This window comes from Macrobrachium nipponense, chromosome 10, assembly GCF_015104395.2.
Source record: "Macrobrachium nipponense isolate FS-2020 chromosome 10, ASM1510439v2, whole genome shotgun sequence".
Lineage (NCBI taxonomy): Eukaryota > Metazoa > Arthropoda > Malacostraca > Decapoda > Palaemonidae > Macrobrachium > Macrobrachium nipponense.
In genome coordinates this window covers 29,629,555-29,652,515 of record NC_087204.1, presented here as the reverse complement: position 1 = coordinate 29,652,515, position 22,961 = coordinate 29,629,555, and the positions used below count along the sequence as shown (strand labels likewise).

General features: G+C 35.3%; 2 protein-coding genes across 2 annotated transcripts in view; one reads left to right on the top strand and one right to left on the bottom strand.

The window, feature by feature from the left end:
• LOC135223531 (sodium/hydrogen exchanger 7-like) overlaps window positions 1-22,961 on the top strand; it is a 155,793-nt gene that overhangs the window by 46,393 nt on the left and 86,439 nt on the right.
• LOC135223530 (sodium/hydrogen exchanger 6-like) overlaps window positions 1,780-22,961 on the bottom strand; it is a 68,217-nt gene continuing 47,035 nt past the window's right edge. Inside the window, 8 exon segments of the mRNA XM_064262007.1 lie at window positions 1,780-2,032; window positions 2,035-2,086; window positions 5,495-5,707; window positions 10,993-11,019; window positions 17,730-17,787; window positions 20,222-20,375; window positions 21,434-21,748; window positions 22,098-22,336. Coding sequence (XP_064118077.1) covers window positions 1,938-2,032; window positions 2,035-2,086; window positions 5,495-5,707; window positions 10,993-11,019; window positions 17,730-17,787; window positions 20,222-20,375; window positions 21,434-21,748; window positions 22,098-22,336 — 1,153 coding nt within the window. The 3' untranslated portion in view covers window positions 1,780-1,937.

Below are 22,961 nucleotides of genomic sequence, written 5' to 3'. Positions count from 1 at the left end.
GTAAAAAATATACTTTAATTTTCGTCTCACAAGTTGTGTTTTATAACATCTGGCTCATAACAATGATTGATACCATATGCATTAGGAATAAAAAAACAGAAACATAAATTTAATATATACAGCACACAGCTAGGGGCCGAAAGGACACTGCAAAGAACCTTTAGTAATGCCTATACTGCACCCTGTGAGGTGCACTGATGGCACTACCCCCTTATGTGGCAAATTGCTTGAAGGAAACACACCGAGTAAGAACTCAAGTCAGAAAGAGGCTGTCCTCACAATGGGGTAAAACCATCGCCTAGTTAACCATTACTATAGAGTTTATTTGGAATTCAGGATGTGGTCTGAACACCACCATCAAAGAAAAGACACTATTTCCCAGTTTATTTAAATTTCAGTTGCCCATTCACCATTGTAAAAAGGCCATTTGAAATAGACATTGCTAATTGCTGACCTAGTGAATGTTTATTCTTAACAAAAATGAGTTGGAAGCAATTAGTACAACAAACTAACATAGCTATCTCAAAAATATTGTAATAGTTAGCATCTTTAGAAAACCAGAAATTTTTTAATTGCAACAAAAAGCTTAGTACTATATAATAAAACTTTTTGGGTGTCTTGACAAAGCGTTCTTTTCATTAAGCCAGAAGAGCCATATACTAACAGGTTTAATACAAAGGCAAATTTTACTTAGAAATAACTGCCACTTGCAAAAATAATGCCATGAAAAAATACTATACCAAGTAAAGTTGATTCTACTTTCCCTAATGCAAGTCATTAGAAACTGCATTGGAAATTTACTCTCATGAAATGTATTTTAACCTTTATTAACTGAAGAATGCCAACATAAGTAAAAATAAATAAAATAAAATTCTGACCTCAGCAAACAAAACCAGCAGTATCAACAAAGCTTCACATACACACATACACACTAGGTAATAATGATGACTTCAAGTAGTATTAATAATTTCCTAACTATTTATTATAACCAATTCTCAACCACAGCATTTTATAACAGGTCTTTCCACTCCAAATCCAAATCTTATAATGGTAACTTTCGGAGTAGATGCAATTTTTTTAGGTGGTTCCCTCCCAAAATGAGCTAAGGGTTAAATGATAACACCTCGGTAATGTCAGGATCAACTGATGGAAATCTTTCAGTATTGTAAATAACCATCAAGAAAAATGAATTTTTAAGTAAGAACATTGTACTGTAATATGCATACTGAATCCTTTCGGGTGAACAGTATCAAACAAGACTGTTTCCAGAACTGTGATTGTAAAATACAACATACAAAACTTTGGTTTCATTATCATAACTTGGCTTGGTGCTCAGTTTGTAAAGTAACAAACAAAATTCATAGTGTCCAAAGGAACTGAATACCTTTCTAATACACCAATTATATTAAAAACAAAGCAATTATGAAGTACTCTAGTCAAAGTATAGGGGCTGCGGAAGCCAGTGGTTATTCTTTGGTGAAAATCTGTTCCCACAAAATTCTTGGAACTCATACCTTATATTATTCAAATTCAAAATACTGATCCATAATAACAAATAAACCATACATCTGATTTCATGACTCTCCCTGAAAAGTCCACACTAAGAAAAATACAGAGCTGTAAAAAATATACTTTAATTTTGTCTCACAGAGTGTTTTATAACATCTGGCTCATAACAATGATTGATACCATATGCATTAGGAATAAAAAAACAGAAACATAAATTTAATATATACAGCACACAGATTACTACAGTGATACTTGCCTGTAAGTTTCCAGTCATCAAAACAACAAAAACTACAGGCACTCAAAATTCTACTTACAATCAAATATACAGTTCACTGCAAGACTTAATTCATGGAAAACATAAGCTTAAAAACTGCAAACTCTTGTTATTCCAAAAGACCAGAGAATTACTAGACCACCCCATCAGTTTTCTAAAAATAACAGAAATGACGCACAACAGTAATGCTAGATATCTTAATTTTAACACTCACCTGGCGACCAGTGTCTATAGACGTCCTTACACCCCAGAGCTGATGAGAGAATCATCTAGCGGCATGTCATCATTGAGCGGATCGTGATCCTGGTAGCAATAACAGAAATGTACCAGGATTTTATTCTAAAGACTCATAAACATCACAAAGGGGAAGGCAACCTTATCTTTTGCCATATGCAAAGCTCCAGTCCTGATTATTTACATTTTCATTCAGTTTACAGTAATACTATAGACAAGGTAAGAGATAAGCTGCTGTATCATTCAGTTATCACAGCTACACTCACACAGCATTCATTCAATCACTGGCAAGAGCAAAGGGTTAACAGTATGAAAACAGGGCTCCAGAGGGACAACTCTGAAGCAGGAAATGGAGATATACAGTTTTATTATTATTCTATATTGCATTATAATGAGTATACTGACTAAAACTCAGTACTGTTTAAACACTTTCAATTCCCCTTCTTGCCCCAAGATCGTCTATCCTAATTACTATATTAAGGGCACTTAATAAATACCTTTAATACTATGCTACTGATTTGGTCTAAATAACTTTTATTGCCATTCTCATTTTATAAAGTATAAAGTATTGCTGTGTGTTTATTTATTCTTTTACCTTAAGATCTATCTTTTATCTCTGCTTTCTTACCCTCAATGTCCTTCCCCACTGTCTTTCTGAGCTGGTTTTAGGGGTTTGGCTTGCTGAGAGTGGCAGTAAAAACTAACTATTATCATCACTACTACAGCAATATGAATAAATATGATACTGCTGCAATATGAGAAAAAGAAAGGAGGGTTACACAGTCAGGACAAAATACTTCCTAGAAAACCTTGCTAGGAACACAAATCTTCAGTATAAGATATACTTTTGGATAAAATGTTTTCATGTCAAACCAGCAGCTGCTTTCACTAACATGTATAGTAATCATGTCATCACAATGCTATCCTATTATACACTGCTCTTCATACATACAAATAACTTTACCATTAAAACATGACTAATAAATACTAAATCAATCTTACAATGTCCAGTACCCTGTGCAATTAATATATTTTCATCACTAAATAACAGAAAGGTGGGAAATAAAATTCAAGAAAACTGTGCAAGAAACTTTAACACCCATAATTAGAATGAGCATAGCAACTGAAAGAAATAATCATGCCACAAAAAAGCTACCTAAGTAAGGCACTGACAAAAGAATGTGAAAGTGACTTTGAAAGAGGTAACTACTGAATATTATGTACATATCAAGATTTATAGTCAGTACGGTGACAACATTGTTTGACAAATAAGGAAGTGGTGTAGAGTTGAACGATGTGCTATCCCAAGGCTGGAAAACAGACAGTGATCTCTACCACTGGAATGGTTTGGACACTGATGACAAGGAATGAAGAACTGACAGTCAAAAGCAACAGGACAAATATCTGAAGGAAGGGACAGGAAAACGTGCATCTAATTTTCGGTCATCAATAATCTGAAATGGCACACCATCTGAAATTTACATTTTTCAAATAAGTGCTAATCTTTAGGTAGAACATCAGATGCTATCCCAGAGAACAATTCAATATCCAGGGTATTGGCCCAGCATACAATACATAAAGGCAGTCTTTGTAAGTTCAAAGTCCTATAGTAGATTCACATCAGCCATGCATCTGATGTCTAGGCCAGTCCCTTACGACGCTCCTGATCGGCTGTTGATAAGCCAATCACAGGGCAGGAAACTCTCAGTCTCTCTCAAGAGTTCACATTGGCAGGATGTATATTTCAACTCTCCTGAGGGATACTTTTGAAAGATGCATCCCTCAGGAGAGGTGGAACATACATCCTGCCTATGTGAACTATCAAGAGAGACTGAGATTTCCAGTCTTGTGACTGGCTTATCAACAGCCAATCAGTAGTGAGATTTCCAGTCTTGTGACTGGCTTATCAACAGCCAATCAGTAGAGTCGAAAGGGACTGGCCTAGACATCAGATGCATGGTTGATGTGAATCTGCTATAGCTAATGGTATGTCAAAAATACCCCATTTCTGGCCAAAAATCCTGTCGTTCTTTTTTTGGTTAAGGCAATAAGCAGCTCCACACCATAATAACTATGTCACTCAATTAGATAAGTAATAGGGTAAAAAAAACAAGACGGAATACTACTGTTAGTCCTTCAGGTGAGAAACAACTTGCTACTTCTTCTGGCCTGGGCTCCCCGTTTACTGAGTTGCTGAATGCAAGTACTAATACTAACTCAGACTGAATAACCATGAGATTCCATAACTCAAAATCCATCAGTTGCAACAAAAAACTACAGTACACAATACAAGAAAAAATCTCAGGACTGGAACAAGCTTTACAAGAATTTGAAACTAGTCACAAGAAAAGCACAGTGTGTATGTGAATGAAGAGAGCAATGGAAAAGTTTCCATTCTTTTCACAATGAAATTAATTACAGGGAAGAGGCAAATTACTACAAAATGACAAATTTCATTTTAGAATTACCAAAACTTTTAAGAATTCTGTAGGTACACAGGCTGACATCTACTGTCAGGGATATGAACATATAACGACAATCAGGTATACGACCTAACATCTGTGGCAAAAAGAAGGATAAAATGCGACAAAAATTATCACCAACACCAGTGGTAAGCTCTTCATAAGAAGAAATGACAATGATTGCACTAAAAATGTTAAAACTATAGAAAGAGCTCTTTAAGCAAAGGCCACATGGAACTTTTCAAAGACTATGTCCTAAAAAACTTTAAAATCAAATATAAAGTTAAAAGACAAATACCCTATCAGAGTTAACGAAAGGATAATAATTTTTAGTAAGAAGTCAAGATGCAGTAATAAGCAGAGTTTTCATGCTGGACCATAGAATTATACAATTCAAAAAGCAACAAACTGACTATGAAAAGTAGATATAGTAGGCCTTACTGGTATTTGTACAAATGTAAGTTGATAAACAGGAAAAACAGATGTAAAAAGCACACACTCAATTATGCATATGCAATGCCAGTATTAAGGCTTATAGTGAAGGGAATAATTACAGTATTCACATATTCAGAAAAATAAGATGATAGCAAAGAATGAAATAGTAAAGCACTTCATACAAACCCTCAATACCAGCAGAAAAAACTTCTTGGCTATTACCATTCATCACATAAGTACTCAAAAACTAAAGTACAATGTGTACATCATAGCTGCACTATTATAAATATCATAAAATCCAACCAATATAAACTGGCATTCCTAGAATGAAAGCAGCTTCAATTTACTTGACAGCCACCACAAAACCCTTTTCTGATGAACAGACAATATCCCATTCACATGCAGCCATAAAAATATATAATGGTATTATGTGAGTGCAGGATCCGTGCAATCATTATCAAATATTTACATACATATCTCTGAAATATTCCATGCACCAAAAGTGAAATTAAATCAAATAAAAAAAATAATCAAGCAGTGAAATATCATTAAGAATAAATGACCAAAGAAAGCACTATACCTGAGTCAGTTGGTCTGTGGTGGTGAGGAGTCTGGCCAATGGCGCACAGCAGATAGGCAACGTGTCTAGAAGGGTGGGTCGACTATTCGTTAAAAATGGCTTCATGAATCGTACATCAAACTGAGACCATACACGGAAGAGCCAGGCCTTCTCAAACATGCTTGACGTTTGATTACAAGAATCACTTTCGCCACCGTCTTCTGATCCTGGACCCTGAGGTATCAAAAGAACATAAATATTATAAATTCATACAGTCAAATGAGAGATTTTGGTGTACCTCTTTCCAGTTTCCATTTTTCTTACCTGTGTACTTCAGAGATTCTTAATTCCAATGAATATCAAACAATATTATGGTAACCCAATTTCACTAACAAGATACTATATATATGATGCCACTCAAACAAACGATGGGCATTACATAAAATATGAGTCAGGATGATCAAATAATCTTTGTGAGTGAGAGACTGAGAGATATTATAAAAATAAGTTAATCTTGAATTATAAATTCTAGATGTTCTAAGCATTCATATAGACTAAATGGACAACCAAATAATCTACAAGATCCTGACAACTAATCAAAGTACGTATTTAATGGTAACAGTTGCTGCAATTATCTGCGATTTTGCCATAATTACTTGTAATGGATCCTTTGCCCATCACTTGATTCAGTGATGCAGAAACTGTCCCATTATTAGTTTTAAGAAACCAATGAGTTACATCCATAGCTTCTTTTTTGGCTGAACTCAAGGAATAGAGATAATTCACGAGTACAAGTGAAAAATAAAGTAGCTAGAACCACATCAAGTACTTATCCTACAAACGGTAACCCTCCTACAGTGCTTTAGATACTTACTGACAGTGTGAACCAATTTTGGCCATAGATACCAACTGAGTGTACAAAATTAGAGCAAAGTTTTTCCAAATATAGTTTTCAATTCCTTGATACTAACTAAATTCATCCAGATTCCTTACTCTCCAGCAAATTCTGTTACTTAAAAGGACTACTAAAAGGCTAATAAGATGCACCATATGTTTCTCTCTTTGAGGAAATATCATAGTCATTCCTGGGCCCAATAAAGGAAGAACAAGTTATCCATATTTAGTATGGACCTTATACACATACCCACCAAGCTAAACTCAAAGCCAGCTCATTTTTGAGCATGGGGCATTTCATGCTAAACCTAGATAAAGCTGTGGATTTTGGCCAGATAATCAGGTCTCTCCAATTCTACTAATCTGGGTCACAAATTCACAAATTAAACACTTATTTTCACATCCAGATAATTAGCTGTGGTAAGTACTTAAACAAATAGGGTTAAGTGTCCAAATGCCTAAATATATGTACTACTTCAACTTAAAACAATTGGAAAATCATCATATGAACCCTTCCAACCTTGTCTGATGCAAAGGGCTAATGTTTTGCTTGTGCCCTAACTTTCATAATGGCATTGAAGTAGATAAGCTTTTCAACTCTCCTGTGCCAATAAATGCCAGCAGACAACAGCAAGTGCTATTCTTCCAGAGGTTGTGCAAATGCCACACCCTTTGCATCATTATCTCATCTGTGCATGAACTTCCATAATTACAATTTGGAACACATCAAACAATATTCAATGTAGTTTTATATCGTTGTGCAGCATTAAAGTAAGACAAATGTAACATCTGGGTAATTGCTATTGACAATGTTAAAATTCTATATATATATTTAATACTGTATAACAAATACTTAATCCACATTATTATCATAATTTCTAGTGCTTAAGACTTATTTAGGAAATGACCACTCAATATATCATGCTGTCATTAATAAAACTTTCCCATAAACTCAAGAATGGTTCCCGGACCTGTTAGAACTCCTGATAGATGTCCCAAGAGAACTACTTCCCTGGAACAACCTACTATGTCACCAAACGTGGAAAGGTACCACCAGTAAGTACAGTCCCTATCTCTTCATAGGTGGAGACTGTCAAGTACCTCCTGCGAGCGTAAGTCTTTCCTCAGAAAGCAGCATCGCAGAGGGCAGGATATATCAGAAAGTCATCCACTGGTGTGTACCAGGAGAAGTGGTCTGTCTACTGCGATTGGTGTTGTAGATGGAGTCTTTCTCCACTCGGAACTTCTATTCAACAGTTAGATGATTTTCTGGTATATTCCAGTACAGAAAAAAATCTTTCTATATCTGCCATTAAGGCGTACAGGGCTGCACTAGCTTTGGTTCTGTGAATTGAAACGGTTGTTAAACCATTTTCCTCTCATGGGAAATAGCTATGTTACTTGAGAGTTTTCAGCAGTCCTGTTCCCCTAGGGAACTTGAGTTCTCCTTGCTTCTGGGAATTTAACCATGGTATTGGCTAGCGTTACTAAGCCTCCATATGAACCACTGTGAAATGCGACGGATAAAAATTTGACTCTAAATGTAGAAACTTGACTCTAAAAGCAGTCTTCTTGTTAACTTTAGCATCGACCAAAAGGGTAGGGGAGTTACATTGCCTGTCATATTAGGTGAAGTATTCCAGAAGAAGTTGGAAGTCAATAGTCTTCGAATTTATACCAGAATTTGTAGCCACGACTCAAAATCCTTCAGTGAAAGATGACAGATTTGTCTCCTCTTCTCTACCTTAATTTGCCCATGGTTCTTACTTGTTTTGTAAAGTAGTTTAATCAACCAAAGATCATCAAATCCCTTGTGTGGAGTCCCTGTTGATAGTCTTAAAGGTTTATTCTTAAATTGGACATAAAAATAAAAGCTTGTAAAAGGTGAAAAGCAAGATAAAAGCTTGTAAAAGGTGAAAAGCAAGATAAGACAAAGAAAAGGGCAAATGAAGACTTGCTCGATGTTGCAATAACCCTTCACTACTGTTTTCAGTGTGCCATTACAAGCCACATCATAGGTAGTACTCCCTAATAGAGTCTGTGGAGAACAGCATACATTTGTGAAGAAAAGGCACTAGCCTAAGCCTTATGAATACACACACAATACTCATAACACAGGTTATATCAAGTCATGATTCTCTGTACTGTTGTTCAGTCAAGACATAAGGCACTGTTGATCATATTTTAAAAACTGACAGTAAACAATAAGAAAATGTATATTTCCTTAACCCAAATCAAGATGCTGGAAAAAATATACTTCAGTCGCATTCATTGGTGAAACATTCTATTACTATAACCAGGGACAAGGTTTCATTTCTTGAAAACTTATACCCTTTTACATTCTGTATATATGTCATCCTTACAATACCTGTAAGCTCTCAGATTTTGAAACTTAGCAAATGAATTACTATTATACAGAGAAATGGGAGCTGAATATATAAAGTGGCAATTACAGGAATACATACTGTCATCTAACTTGATCTGACCTGACCTGACCAAAAACCACATCCTCCAACCACCAAATAGAAAAAATGAAAAAATCTTTCCCAAAAACTATGGCAATATAACTTGATGGGATCCATCCTAAAGCCTCATCCTGCCTAATGGGGCACCTGCAGCCACAGATGAAATGGCAGCTTATTTCATCTTTATTTCACCCAATTTCATCAGTAATATTAGTTTTACTTTTACTCCAAACTATAAATTACAGAAAACATTACAATTAGCAATTGATGAGAACAATTACAGTACAGTTTATATTTGCTATGTGAATTGCTAGCGACCGAAGCTAGATAAGAAATTTGCAATAAGAATATCTATCATCTTCTATTCATTTTTTCGGAGATATAAGCATTTCAAAATAGATATAGTTTCAAAGGAAACTGCTTAACAATAATTGTGTATGCATTTCCAAAATTAAATGCTTAACATTCTGTGATATCTGGTTCTAAGCAAATAATGAAAAAATAAGAAGCTAAAATATATGAATAAAATAAATCATCAATTAATCAATAAGAAAGAAATATTCAAATAAATAGACATCAAATTAAAAATTAAATAAATATAAATAGATAAATATCAAAATGTATATATATCTTCAATAAAACAAGCTTTGGATTTGTTTGACCTGCAAATCCCAGCATGATGCATGCCTTTACTTTATCTGCCAAACCTCATTTGAAGTTCTACAATAGTATACCTAAATCAAATCACTAAGTGCCATAATTATTGATACTCAGTATTTGGAAAAGTTTTTTATAGTCACACGAAAAATTGTACTTCAATACCATAACACAAGTGAATAGCAGTGGACAGCTATATTCACTGCCTCGAAAAATTTACATAGCTAAGATCAATATTTTTCCAAGAAAAAAAAAAATAAATAAAAACATAACAAAAATGACTCGATAGAAAATGGAAGTGACTCCAAATGGTATATGAAACAAAACAGAGAATATTACCTTTGCCAAAATCAAGAAGAGAGAAATTTGTTATTTTTGTGAGGATTAAGCTAAACTTATGCCAGCGTAGCCTTTATTTCTGGAGAACCCCAAAGAAGGGGAGTTCAAATAAAATAATTATAATAAATAGCTACTATAACAAAGACATTAGCATAAACAAAAGCATGGGAAATTCAATGAAGGTAAATCTCATTAGAAATATTTATCACTAGTATACACTACTGTAATAAACCTGTGTCACATCCTGACACAAAATACCATCTTTAAAATAGCAGCAGCTATATACACACATATATATATATATACGTATTAAAAAGGGGCATGAGACAATTATCAGCAATGCACGGGGAATGAGGGGGGGTGGGGGATGAATGTACACTTAGACTAAGGCATTTTGCAAGAGAGATTTCTCATGCAGCTGACATTCTTCACTGTCTCGGGAGATACATGAATACAAGGTTCTAAAGGCACTCTGGTCTGCCAATTTACCTTGTGAATAAGGGGATATTAAGCTCTTTAATGCTAAAAAAAATCAATGATAAAAGAATAACAAAACCATTTCTATAATCATCTAGTTAGAATCTTCACAGGAAAAGAGTACCACATTAGTGTGAAATATTTGTAAAAATCAAAACTGACAGAACACCATTTATATCTCTTACAGAAAGTAATTATTCCCACAATAAAGACTACAACAAGAAACCTGACAGAAGGTACTTAAAAACAACTTAAGCTTAGCTAAACTTATCTTACTGGTAATATGCGATGCACTTTTATGAAAGCAAAATCAACAATACTCCACACGTGGCACTTAAAAGATAATAAGAACATCTGTTCATGAAACAAACAACTTGAAAAACAGGTTACCAAGACTCATCTACTATACATTTATCTTTTAAATCTAAGGTGACTAACTCTACAGCATGGGAAGCAATCCATATACTGTATTTTTTTTTTTAACTGGATTAAGTTGAATGACAGCAGCAGCATCAGCAAAACAGACAATAGCAACTGAAAGCAAAGCTGGAAAAACCATGAAAAAGCAAAGAGGAAGGAGTATATGGTGACTGCTTTGGACCAAGTACCCTTCAGACTAAACTGGTTAGCTACCATAGCCTCCACCCACATGCAAGAAATGATGACAAAAAGACTAGTGTTACGTACCCTGGAGTCATCAATGCTTTTGTAATCCTGAAACATTAAACAGAACACATTTTGATGACTCAGATAGAAATAAATAAAAAGGAAAGATACTTAAAACCTAGGCATTTCTGCTACAAACTGAAATGGTTAAAAGCATCTAATGAGAATCAAAGCAAAAAGAAAAAGTGATGCACTAATAACCTTGTATCTATTTGTGCTGTTATTTCAAGTGGCCAAAGGGAAATTTCATAATCTCTCATACAAAAAAACACATCTGGAAAGAAACACTGGAATATTGTAGGTACGATAGTTATTTAAAAATTATTTTTCTTTTATGATTACTAGGTTAAAATTATTGTGCCACGCGTGGAGAAATTGATTAAGCTTAGCATTAGCACAAACACCAAACATACAAATTCACCTTTTAAACCAATCAAACTTGTAATTATTGATTTTTACTACTCTACTTCAGTGTTCACCTTTATAAATATTAATAATTAAAAAAAAAATTAATTACAATTACATTCATTTAGGGAAAAAAAAAAATACCACAATCATGATAAATCTTAGGCATAGCTTTATAAAGATTTCATAATGCTAAAAAAATAATCTTAAGAGTAATCAGTCATTAACTAATGTTAAACTGATCTTTAAAAATGTCCTTAGCACAGTACTATAATGGCAAATGATTTGATAAAATTTGGGTTTCATGAAGTACCGTTTCAATAGTGAATCTGCTACAATAGCCAATGAAAACAATGCAAGAGGATACATCAGCATACGCAACCTGAACATCAGTTTCCTCATCAGTACCAATTTACAAAAAATTTACACCAAGTGACGGGTTCCTAACACTGGGGACATTAATGTATAAACAGTTACTTAAGTTTGATTATGTTTGATTAAAGTATTAAACTGCCTAATAATTTAGTTAAAGCTAAAAGCTAACAGTTACCACAGAATTCAAGATGGAGAATTAAAATGAAGGGAAAATTATAGTATATATTAACAATAAAAAGCATAAACCTTTCTGCTGAAAATGAAACATTGGTAAATATCTGGAATAGAGCGCCCAAAACAGTATCTCATACCCTAACAAACTGCAATAGCAATTTTTGGCTGTAGCTGGCGTTTAGGTGCCACAAAACCAAACTTTATTTCAGGCAAGTTAAAAACCATGCAATGAGATCCACAACAAAACAACACAAACCATCTGGATGAGGTACCACATATCAGTGTCATCTCTTAGAATCTTACCTTTCACCCCTTGGTGCTTTTGATAATATTTCATTTCACAAAAGGGCAAGAAAACAAGAATGCATACTACATATGTACATGAATCCAGCTTCTTTAATGCTAACCGACAGCTTTAAAAATCTGCACTCAAACATGATACAGGCAGTCCCCGGGTTACGACGGGGGTTCCGTTCTTGAGACGCGTCGTAAGCCGAAAATCGTCGTAAGCCGGAACGACGCTTGGAAATATGTCTTAAACTAATAAAAAGTTATAAAACCTTACTTGTAATCCTTTGGTTACACTACCATGTTGTTTCCTGTAGTTTTATGTACAACCTGGAGTTATTTTCATAAAAGAATGCTGGTTCTTGAAGGTAAAAACTATTGTAATCCTCTGGTGACACTACATTCTTGAAGTTTTATGTACAACCTGGAGTGATTTTGCAAAATCTTGAGGGCTACAAGAACAGCTGATTACTATTTACGTATCATATAGACTAATTAAAGTAATGTATCTTTAAATAGGCTATATATTAGTATCAACAAAACATTTCCTGCCATGAGTCAGAGGCCGTTAATGAAACGAACACTTCTCTGTCCTATCTGTTCAGAAAAATAAACGTTACGTCAATCCCCGAGACCATTGTTGCCAAGCGTCTCTCTCTCTCTCTCTCTCTCCTCTCTCTCCTCCTCCTCTCTCTCTCTCGCTCTCTCTCTCATCTCTCTCTCTCTCTCTCTCTCTCTCTCTCTCTCTCTTCATCTTTCTTCCTTCTCTCTTCTCTCTCTCCTCTCTCGTCTCTCCTCCTCTCTCTCTCTCTCTGATCAAATTATCATTGGAAACTTGACATACGATTGCCCTAATATACGAATGTTTTGAGATACAACAGAAAATTTGCGAAATACAAGCTTTGATATACAACGAAATATTTGAGATACGATTTTGCGATGAGTAGTTGTATAGGCGACCGATAATGGCGTTCAGTCTGTTTGTTTGTTGGTGCTGCATGTTAACACGTCATTGTTTAGTTCGTTGTATTTGCGCCTATTTTTCGTGTTATTTTGTCTATTTTATTATTAACCATGGGTCTCAAAGCTAAAGACAAAGCAGGTGATAAGAAAAAACCCAAGAAAATGATTTCGATGGAAGCAAAACATGAAATTATAGCAAAGCATGAACGTGGCGTTCGTATCGTCGATTTGGCAAACGAGTATGGTCGAAATCCTTCTACAATATCCACGATCATCAAGCAGAAGGAAGCTATAAAAAACCCCGAGACCATTGTTGCCAAAGCGTCTCTCTCTCTCTCTCTATCTCTCTCTCTCTCTCTCTCTCTCTCTTCTCTCTCTCGCTCTCTCCTATCTCTCTCTCTCTCTCTCTCTCTCTCTCTCCTCATCTCTCTCTCTCTCTCTGATCAAATTACGTACTGGATAATGTCTCTCTTTGGATACTTCGATTTTGCCAAATATTGAGGGCTACAAGAACAGTTGATTACTATTTACGTATCATATGACTAATTAAAGTAAACGTATCTTTAAATAGGCTTTATTATTATTAGTATCAACAAAACATTTTACTGGCATGAGTCAGAGGCCGTTTAACGAACGAACACTTCTCTGTCCTTAACTCGGAGCGTCGGTAAGACGCCTCTGCTCTCTCTTCTCTCTCTCTCTCCTCTCTCTCTCTCCAATCTCTCTCCTCTCCTTCTCTCTCTCTATGTTCTCTCTCTACTCTCTCTCTCTCTCTCTCTCTCTGATCAAATTACTGGATAATGTCTCTCTTTGGATACTTGGAATTTGCGTTGTAATCTAACCAGAAACTTCGTTTTGTTATTATTACTGGAAACAAGCAATGATTTTTTCATTATTTGCGCTTTTGGACTGTTATATGTAAACTAGTATGTATTCATTCGCTCGGAAACTAGTTCCGCATATGAGGCGTCACTAAAAAACATAGAAAAATACAACATAAAAAGTGTCGAAAATCATCATAATCTCAAAATTTTTGTTGTAATCTAACCAGAAACTTATTTTTATTAATATACTGTGCTAAACTATAAAGGATTTTTTATCATCGTATGCGTTTTTTAAAAGCGTCGTTAACTCGGAGCGTCGGAAGCGTCAGCGTCGTAACCTCGGAACAAGCGTCGTAACCCAGGACGGATTTTTCCATTGAATATTTAAGAAAAAGCGTCGTAACCTCGGAACGTCGTAAGCCGGAACCGTCGTAACCCGGGGACCGCCTGTAATATTATTCTAGCAAGATCATCACCTCCAAGGAAAAAATGCTTTATCCAGACTGAGCTATTTGGGGAATAACAGCAATATGTATACCTGTATACAAAAGAATAATATTACAGATAGTACGGTCTACTACATTCTGGCTCAGCTGTATAGTAACCCAACTTCACAAAATAAGCTAAAGTAGGGTTGCTTGAATGCCATCCTATAGTATTCCCAAAATGACCAGAGCTCTCTGGCGATGATGCTGTTTTGGGTCCTCCCACGTGTGTTTAATCTCCGCATATCTGCCAAATTTATAGCAACAACAGAAATAAAACCATTTCTCCCATTACAGATATCAAATATCACCTTTTCTGCTATGCAGAATTCTAAGTCAATTACATAGGTTCATGACTGATAGTTTTTTTATGCAATAACAAGAAACAAGAGTCGGATTTTCTATCAACACAGCATCTCATTTTGGGGCTGTTGCCAAATTTCAAACAGTTCCACGTGCATTTAAATCCACAGAGAAGCTGCTTAGATTCTCTCCAAGGGCACTTTTGCTGGTCACTGTACATGTCTGGAGGCAGTTCTTTCTAGAAATATCTTGATTTCTTAATATCTTAGGTATAGAATAAATTGGTGAGCAAATAAATATGAAATAAAGCATAACAGAGTAAGTTTGATGAGAGAAAATAAACAATTGTATACTGACAGATCTCCCTCTCTCTCTCTTTCTCTCTGACAAAATACTAGATAAGAAACAATGACTGAATATTGCTTGAATACGATATGGAAAAATTTTGACCTGACTGAAGTGTGGAGTGGCTTTGAAACTGACTTACAAGTCATTCCTAGTCATCTCACAGCCATGGATAGACATCAACTTCACAGCCGAGAAAAGGCAATCGTATACAAAATAATTAGGTATTTTCTCGAGGAAAAGGCGAATGGAGGGCCTATGTTAACACATAAAAAGCTCTCGCTCAGACAGGCTGTAGGATTTAGAAACGAGAGATCGAGAGCAGGGCTGAATAGGAAGGAGATTAAAGTACCTGGGAATGAAAAGCCCATATAATCTTATAATTATCACCTTGGGGTTTGTCTCAAAGACATTCAAAGGTCTGTCACACATGGGTCAGTTTTGTTTTTGTAAAATTTGCAACAGGGCAGATCTTTAAACGCCACGCCAGAGAGCTCTTGTAGTGATGGCATGACAATAGGCCATTCTACAATAAAAGCTGTTTTCAGTTTCCTGACCATATTTAATACACATGATGTGGGGAGAACAAAGAAATATTTGAACAATGACGATCAGAGAACAAGATAACAAGTGAACTAGAAAGTATTTTACAGACAAGTCAGGCTCAAAGACAGTGTGCTTACGACTTACGTTAATCATGTACTATATATATCACTGAAGACTAATGACAAGAGGTAAAGATAGGGATGGACCAAGTTTCCTGAGTTGAAAGGCATACAAATTCCATTCCTCATGAATATCAAAACTATTGAGATAATTTCTGAAATCCACCAAATGATCTACAACCTAACTGACGGCAGGAGAAATGAGTCTCATAATTCCAGATACTTTGTGACATAATTCTGCCAAACATTCAGTTGACCACCAACAGACCCTTGCTTCCATGTGCCTTTCCCTTGTGATCACAGGGAGGCTGTTGACTACCTATACAGAAATACCACACTCTCACTAAGTCACTCTCTTAGCCAAGAAAAGCAATGAAACTGATAGCTTTAACTGCAATTTGGAACTACAGGCAGTCCCCGGGTTACGACGGTCTCGGCTTACGATGTTCTAAGGTTACGACGCTTTTCAATTATATTCATCAGACATTATTTCCAGGGTTACGATGCATGTTCCAGGGTTACGACGCCTACAACGCTCATCTGGCAGATGAAATATGACACCAAAAATGCAAAATAATCAATATTTAAAGGTTTTTTTGATGAAAAATGCCATAAGAATGCAGTTTACATAGTTTTCAATGCACCCAAAGCATTAAAAGTAAGGTTTTTGTAGGATTTTTGACGATGTTCCGGCTTACGACAAGAACGGAACCCCCGTTGTAACCCGGGGACTGCCTGTAATTAGTAAGCACAGTCAGTACGGTATCAGGATGAACCTTACCTCCGTATTTGTTAGGGAACGCTGTATGTCACAACTTTTACCACCAAACATTACTTGACTTTATACTGATTCAAAGCCTGCTTTGCAAGTTAATATCTTTATGTTTAACTAACCTTTGCTCTCCAAGTTACTGGCTCTACCTTTGACCAAAGACTGCTTTGCAACTTATGAGCTTTAGCTCTGATTCTTGACCTGCTTGGCAAGTTCATGTTTAATTTTGACTAAGGCTGCTTTGAAAGTTAAATATCTTTACCTTTGACTTTTAATCTCCTTTGCAAATTAATGTTTAACTTGGATTATGCCTGCTTTGGAAATTTTATAGTCTTCCAGGATTATTTCGATAGGAAGACTTGTTTCTGACCTTTTGCTTGATAATTACTTACACAGTGCTTGTCTATGGACAAGTCAGCAACCACCTGGAATTTTTATCATCATTAGTGGTGTCTTCATTTTCCTAACAAAGGGAATTACCATTTGGGCCACAATTCAAGACATCCTCTTTGGATGTCTTACATATTTCAATTTCAAGATACTTTATCATCTAAATGTTGTATACGAATCATATAATAACCGCCCATAATTACAAGTCATTTGTCTCCTTGACTGTAAGGCTGCAGAATCTTGTCTTGCAAGTTATGAACTTCGAGAGTTTGCAATATGAATGTTTGCCTGTTGTGAACAATAAGAAACATTTTTCATTTTCTTAGTCTTAGAACTCTAAAGACCAAGAGGAACATAAATACCTTAGAAATATACTCCAGAAATACCTTTTCTTCCCACATCATGCTGTAACATGAGATTCCATAGCTCCAGAGTGATTAGGATAAGGAACTAGCAAATACAGAGCATTAGGGCCACTGATAAAAGAATGTAATTAATAATACCATTAGATAACTAAGAAAAATCTGTGATAGAAGCAACACGTAAAAATATAACTAAACAGAAAAACTTAAATCAGATCAAGGAAATGCTCACTTAATGAAACAGAATATGACATCCACCATAATATGGTCCAACTGGGAAAGCTTTCTATGGAATAAGGTTCTTTATAATTATTGGGTTTGTATGAATAATGCATTTTACTCTAGACACAATTTCTATAATTATCTGCTGCTTACAAAATACCTGATAAAAATCTACTGCTACTCACATTTCTGATAGGCTGGAAGTTGTTCAAATGGCGCGTCTCTTCGTCCTCAACATCAACACTGCCAAGGATTACAGGAAATGTTATAAGTGTAGGAAGGCCAAACTACCTAATCTATATTATAAACTGAACTAAACTAACAGTAAGAATGGGAAGAGGAATACAGCACTGAAATGGAATTAAGTAATAAATAACTATCTCTTCATTCTTTAATGAGAATAGGAATACAGCACTGAAATGGAATAAAGTAATAAATAATTCTCTTCATTCTTTCTTAATATTATTGAACTGAAGCATGACATATCACTTCATAAGTACAAGCAAAAAACCTGTGTGATTTTAATTCTTGTCATACTGTATTTAGGTATAGTAGCTATTCCAAGGCTGATTATTATTATTATTATTTTTATCATTATTATTATTGTTATTATCATTATTATTATTATTATTATTGTTATTATTATTATTATTAAATAGTTTAATATGATCAGAGTTACATTTCAGGATCCCTATAGGACTGATTAAAGGATTTTTCTTAAATGAAAGGGGGAAACTGGAGCAAAGTAAAGAAGTTGGATATACAAGTAGGAAGAAACAAAAGGAAACAAATGAAAGGTAAAAGGCAGAAAGCAATACTTTAGGGGGGAAGGGGCAGTACACAGAACCATTAGTAACTTTACTAGTTTATCCCCAAAAGTGTTTAGGTGTTATCCTTTGCAGGGAAAAGACAAGGAAAACGGAAGGAAAGTAACAGATCTTAAGCCTCCTGATCTTCTTTCCCACTGTTATACCTACATTAAGGGGTTGGTTGCCTGATGAGCCTTCTCCACTGCCTTCTATCAAAGGCATTATCCTCCACCAAACCTCTCCTCTCCATATCTTCCTTCACTTTATCTCGCCATCTATTTCTCTGTCTCCCTTTGATTTTCTTCCTCAAACAGATACCTCCCAAGCTCACTTCACTCCCTCCTCGTCATCCATCCTCAACACACGCCCATACCATCTCAATTGTGACTCTCGTATCTCCTCTGTAATCTTTAGTAAGCCTGCCCTTTTTATTTCATCATTTTCCAACTTCTCAAGCAGCAATACTCCATAATCCTCCTAAGTATTCTCATCTCTCTTCTCTAAAGCTTTACTTCCTCTTTTCTTCTTAGAGCCTATGTTTCTGCTCCATACATTAACACTGGTCCTATCTCTGTGTTATATATCTTGACTTTTAGCTTGACTGGCATTTTCTTATCACATACCACTCCTGCTACCTCTCTCCACTTCCCACACACAGCTTTTATCCTACTGTCAACTTCAGCATCATTTCATCCTTCTTGGCTTAAAGTAGATCCTATGTATTTAAACTTTTTGGCCTGTTTTATGATCGAGGCTCATCTTTCTTGTATTACTATTCTGTCTCTATCTTCCCTACTCCTCAGCAAAACCTCTGTTTTATTTACATTCACCTTTAAGCCACCCCTCCCTAAAGATTCCTGCCCCTCTCCAACCCTTCTCTGTAGGTCCTCCTCATTTTCAGCAGTAATCACCAGATCATCGGCATAAAACAATTCCCACAGCTCTTCATTCCTATCGCTTCACTCAACACATCCATGACCACCACAAACAAAAATGGGCTTAATGCTGACCCCTTTAGCCTTCAGCCTTGTGATGGAGGGATGTTAATAAAGTCATGGGAAAATGAACCAGGGAAGAAAATCCCAAAGATTGGCAGAACAGAGCATTTTAAATACAAAAGTTGGAAAAGGTGACTTGATGGGATTTACAAGTGGGGCCCCCTAACAGGTTGAGGGAGTTTTTCCTTGAGTTCAACAGAACAGTAGGCAAAACAGTATCCATGGAAAGGACAAAGTAGCCACTTGGTATTGAAGACAAACATAATTGGGAGGAAGGTCACTGACCACATGAATCCTACCAACAATGGGGACAACATATGCAGCACCTAAACATAAGAGTAATGTTCTTAATAGAGATAAGAGCAACAGAGAACTTCAATGACTGGAATTATGAAAAGAACTTACAACAGCTAACCTGGGCACTTTAATTCTTGAAGGGAAATTCAGCAATCTGAATTAAACTATCAGATCTCTCCCCATAAGGTTTAAAAAAACTGATAGAAGTCAAGGAATCAGTAAATCTTCACCAAGTATTATTTGGAAAACTGGATACTATCAACTGTATTTTGGAATAACTGAATTGGACTAAAATTCACCAGAATATAAAGATTTAAGTACTACTATACATAAATAATCAACCTTTTTGGTAACTGACTTTTCCACATCAAAAGAATTTCTTGACCAAGAAATTTACACAATGATAATGTAAAAATAAATACTACTATAGTCACAATATGCAGGTAAGAATACTACTGTTCAGAAAAAAAGGTAAAACAGCTGCAATGTAATTTAAAAGTACTAAAATCTATTACATACAGAATTACAAGAGTAGATAATGAAAAAAAATCTACATGAAAAGGTATTACTCACGGTATCCCGAGCCATGATAATACTTGAGTAGTTAATCCGCCACAAAGAATAACAGTTACAATGACGATAAGAGACGTAGTGGTGAGTATTGCCTTTCTCGAATCACTGCTCGTGTTACGGATTGCCAAAGCAAACGCAATAGCACCACGTAAACCTAAGAGTAAAAATTTCATTTGTTTATGAGAAACTTTAAGGTCTGCATATGCTCTAGTTTGAAGTGTTAGCACTTATCCAAATATGCTTATGAAAGAAAATTTCAAATGTTTATTTTCACTACTTAAACACCTGTTGTTACACATGATCATCTGGAGATTGAAAAGAAAATAATAATGGGAGCAAGTAAGACATGCATAGTAGTCACTTATATGAACTAAGGAACATAAATTCTTGCAACTAGCAGATCTGAATCCCCTGACTAAAATACATTATATGCAGATAGTACTATATGGTTAACAATTTAAACCAAATGCAAAAGGATCTGCAAAACAACAATTTATTAAAATACAAAACCAGGAATCAATTTATGAAAATATGAATACAAGGTGATCAGGTTCACCGGCAGATCTTCAAGTATAACTTCCCAGATTGTTACCAATTCATGACCCACTCCAATTACACGTACATGAATATGAGAAACCTTAAAAGCCTTTTATTTGCTGTATACTAATGGCTTGACAGTTAATCACTAGTAATTACTATACTTGCTGGCATATAAGAAACTCTTACAATTTGGAGGCATGTACTGGAAAAATTACTGCTTTAGTCAAATCTTAAAAGCTCTTCCAATTACAGTATAGATTAATCTGAACTGAAGCCTGAAAATTTTGGCATCTTTCTGTAATTAAAGCAGCAGCTTTTGCCTAAGCTGATGACCAGGTCAGGCCATTGTGTTAACATTCATTTCTAATACTGCACCTTTTATGAGGTAACTATCAGGCAAGGCTCAAGGGGATGATTTTCCTAGAAATATTTGTGAAAAGAAAAAAAAAGAACACATATGTCAGCAAATATGGTAATGAAAAACTAAGTTCAGTGTTTATTCCATCATACATTATTGGTATTACAGCACCTTGAGCAGCAACTAAAAGCATCAACAAAGTAATTTATGATTAGTTAAAATTATTTAATATATAAAAGCATTACACAACTCATGTGCTAACAATGGAAGATAAAGTATACCCTCTCCCTGTATGGATAAAAGAAGAATCTTACCTGAGAAAAACAACATGTTCATGAAGTTGACTGGGATTTTGGGACGACGTCCAATGTTAAGTATGAAGGATAGTGGATAAATGTTCATAAATCGACCAACGATTATGGCAACAAAAGCAATGCAGATGAAGCCAACATCCCACTTGTGATGGTCAAATGTAAACATGGACACTCCAATATAGGAGAAAATGAAATTCTCAGAAAGAAAGTTAAAGAGATCAAAGAGTGTTTTAGTTGCCAATTGACTTTCGACTGATAAGTTGTTGTAAGTGTAGTGCGCTTGACATATTCCACAGAAGAGCACTGCAACAATTCCTGTGTAAATAAAAGGTAATTTTAGCCAAAATTTAATCACTTATATCACTAGACTGTTCTTGTTAGCATAAGGATGACCGGGAAAAAAACTTTTGTAATACATAAAATGTTAATTAAAAACTTTTGTGATATGTAAAATATTAATTATATCTTATTACAATCATGACAATACAGTACCTCCATAAAAACTAATACAGCTGATGTACACTCATACAAAAAAAATAAAAAAACTATAGAGATCATTTACACAAATGCTTGGATTAGTGGTTTGCAGTTTTATTAAATTCACTGATAATTTGAAATTCTCCTCCAAATACAAAAACATACTCTATTTTAAAAGAAATCTCACCTGTTAAGTCAGCTGCTTCAGCCATAAGGAAAGTTGAGTAAGACATGAGGAAAAACAGCGATGTTTCCAAGTTGGGGAAGTCTTTGAGGCGAGTGAATTTTGTGATAATGGCTGTAATGCAACCCATAAAGGACCCAATGAAGAGAGACATACTGAAGGTCACCAGAAAATCCCATATGGCCTTGAAGAAGGCTGATGTCTCAAATCCTTTGCTGTTACTGCCATAACCTTCTATTGCCCTAAAAAATAATTGATTATTGAAGTACAATGTATATTGACAGTTTAAACATATACTTTTATAGTTTACATCTACTAATCCTAGTCTTCACCTTCCAAATATTCTCATCTTAAAAATGTTAGAGGCTGTTCAATATGAAATCCTAAGCACTGCCAATCAGCCTTCTACTTTCATGGCTTTAATCCTGGATGCTTCCATCTACCTGATCCTTATATGTAATTCATATTGCTTACTGTTACATTCAAAACTTTTCCCCAGAAACTAAAACTACATTTTCTCCAAAAGGAACAGAGTATACATACAAAAGATTAAGCTAGAGGAATTAAGTTGAAAAATGATATTGTTAAGATACAATAAAGTTTTGTACATACTTACCTGGCAGATATATACTTAGCTATAGACTCCGTCGTCCCCGACAGAAATTCGAATTTCGCGGCACACGCTGCAGGTAGGTCAGGTGATCTACCGCCCCTGCCGCTGGGTGGCAGGAATAGGAACGATTACCGTTCTAGAACCAGATTTTCTCTTCCACCTGTCTCCTGAGGGGAGGTTGGGTGGGCCATCAATCGTATATATCTGCCAGGTAAGTATGTACAAAACTTTATTGTATCTTAACAATATCATTT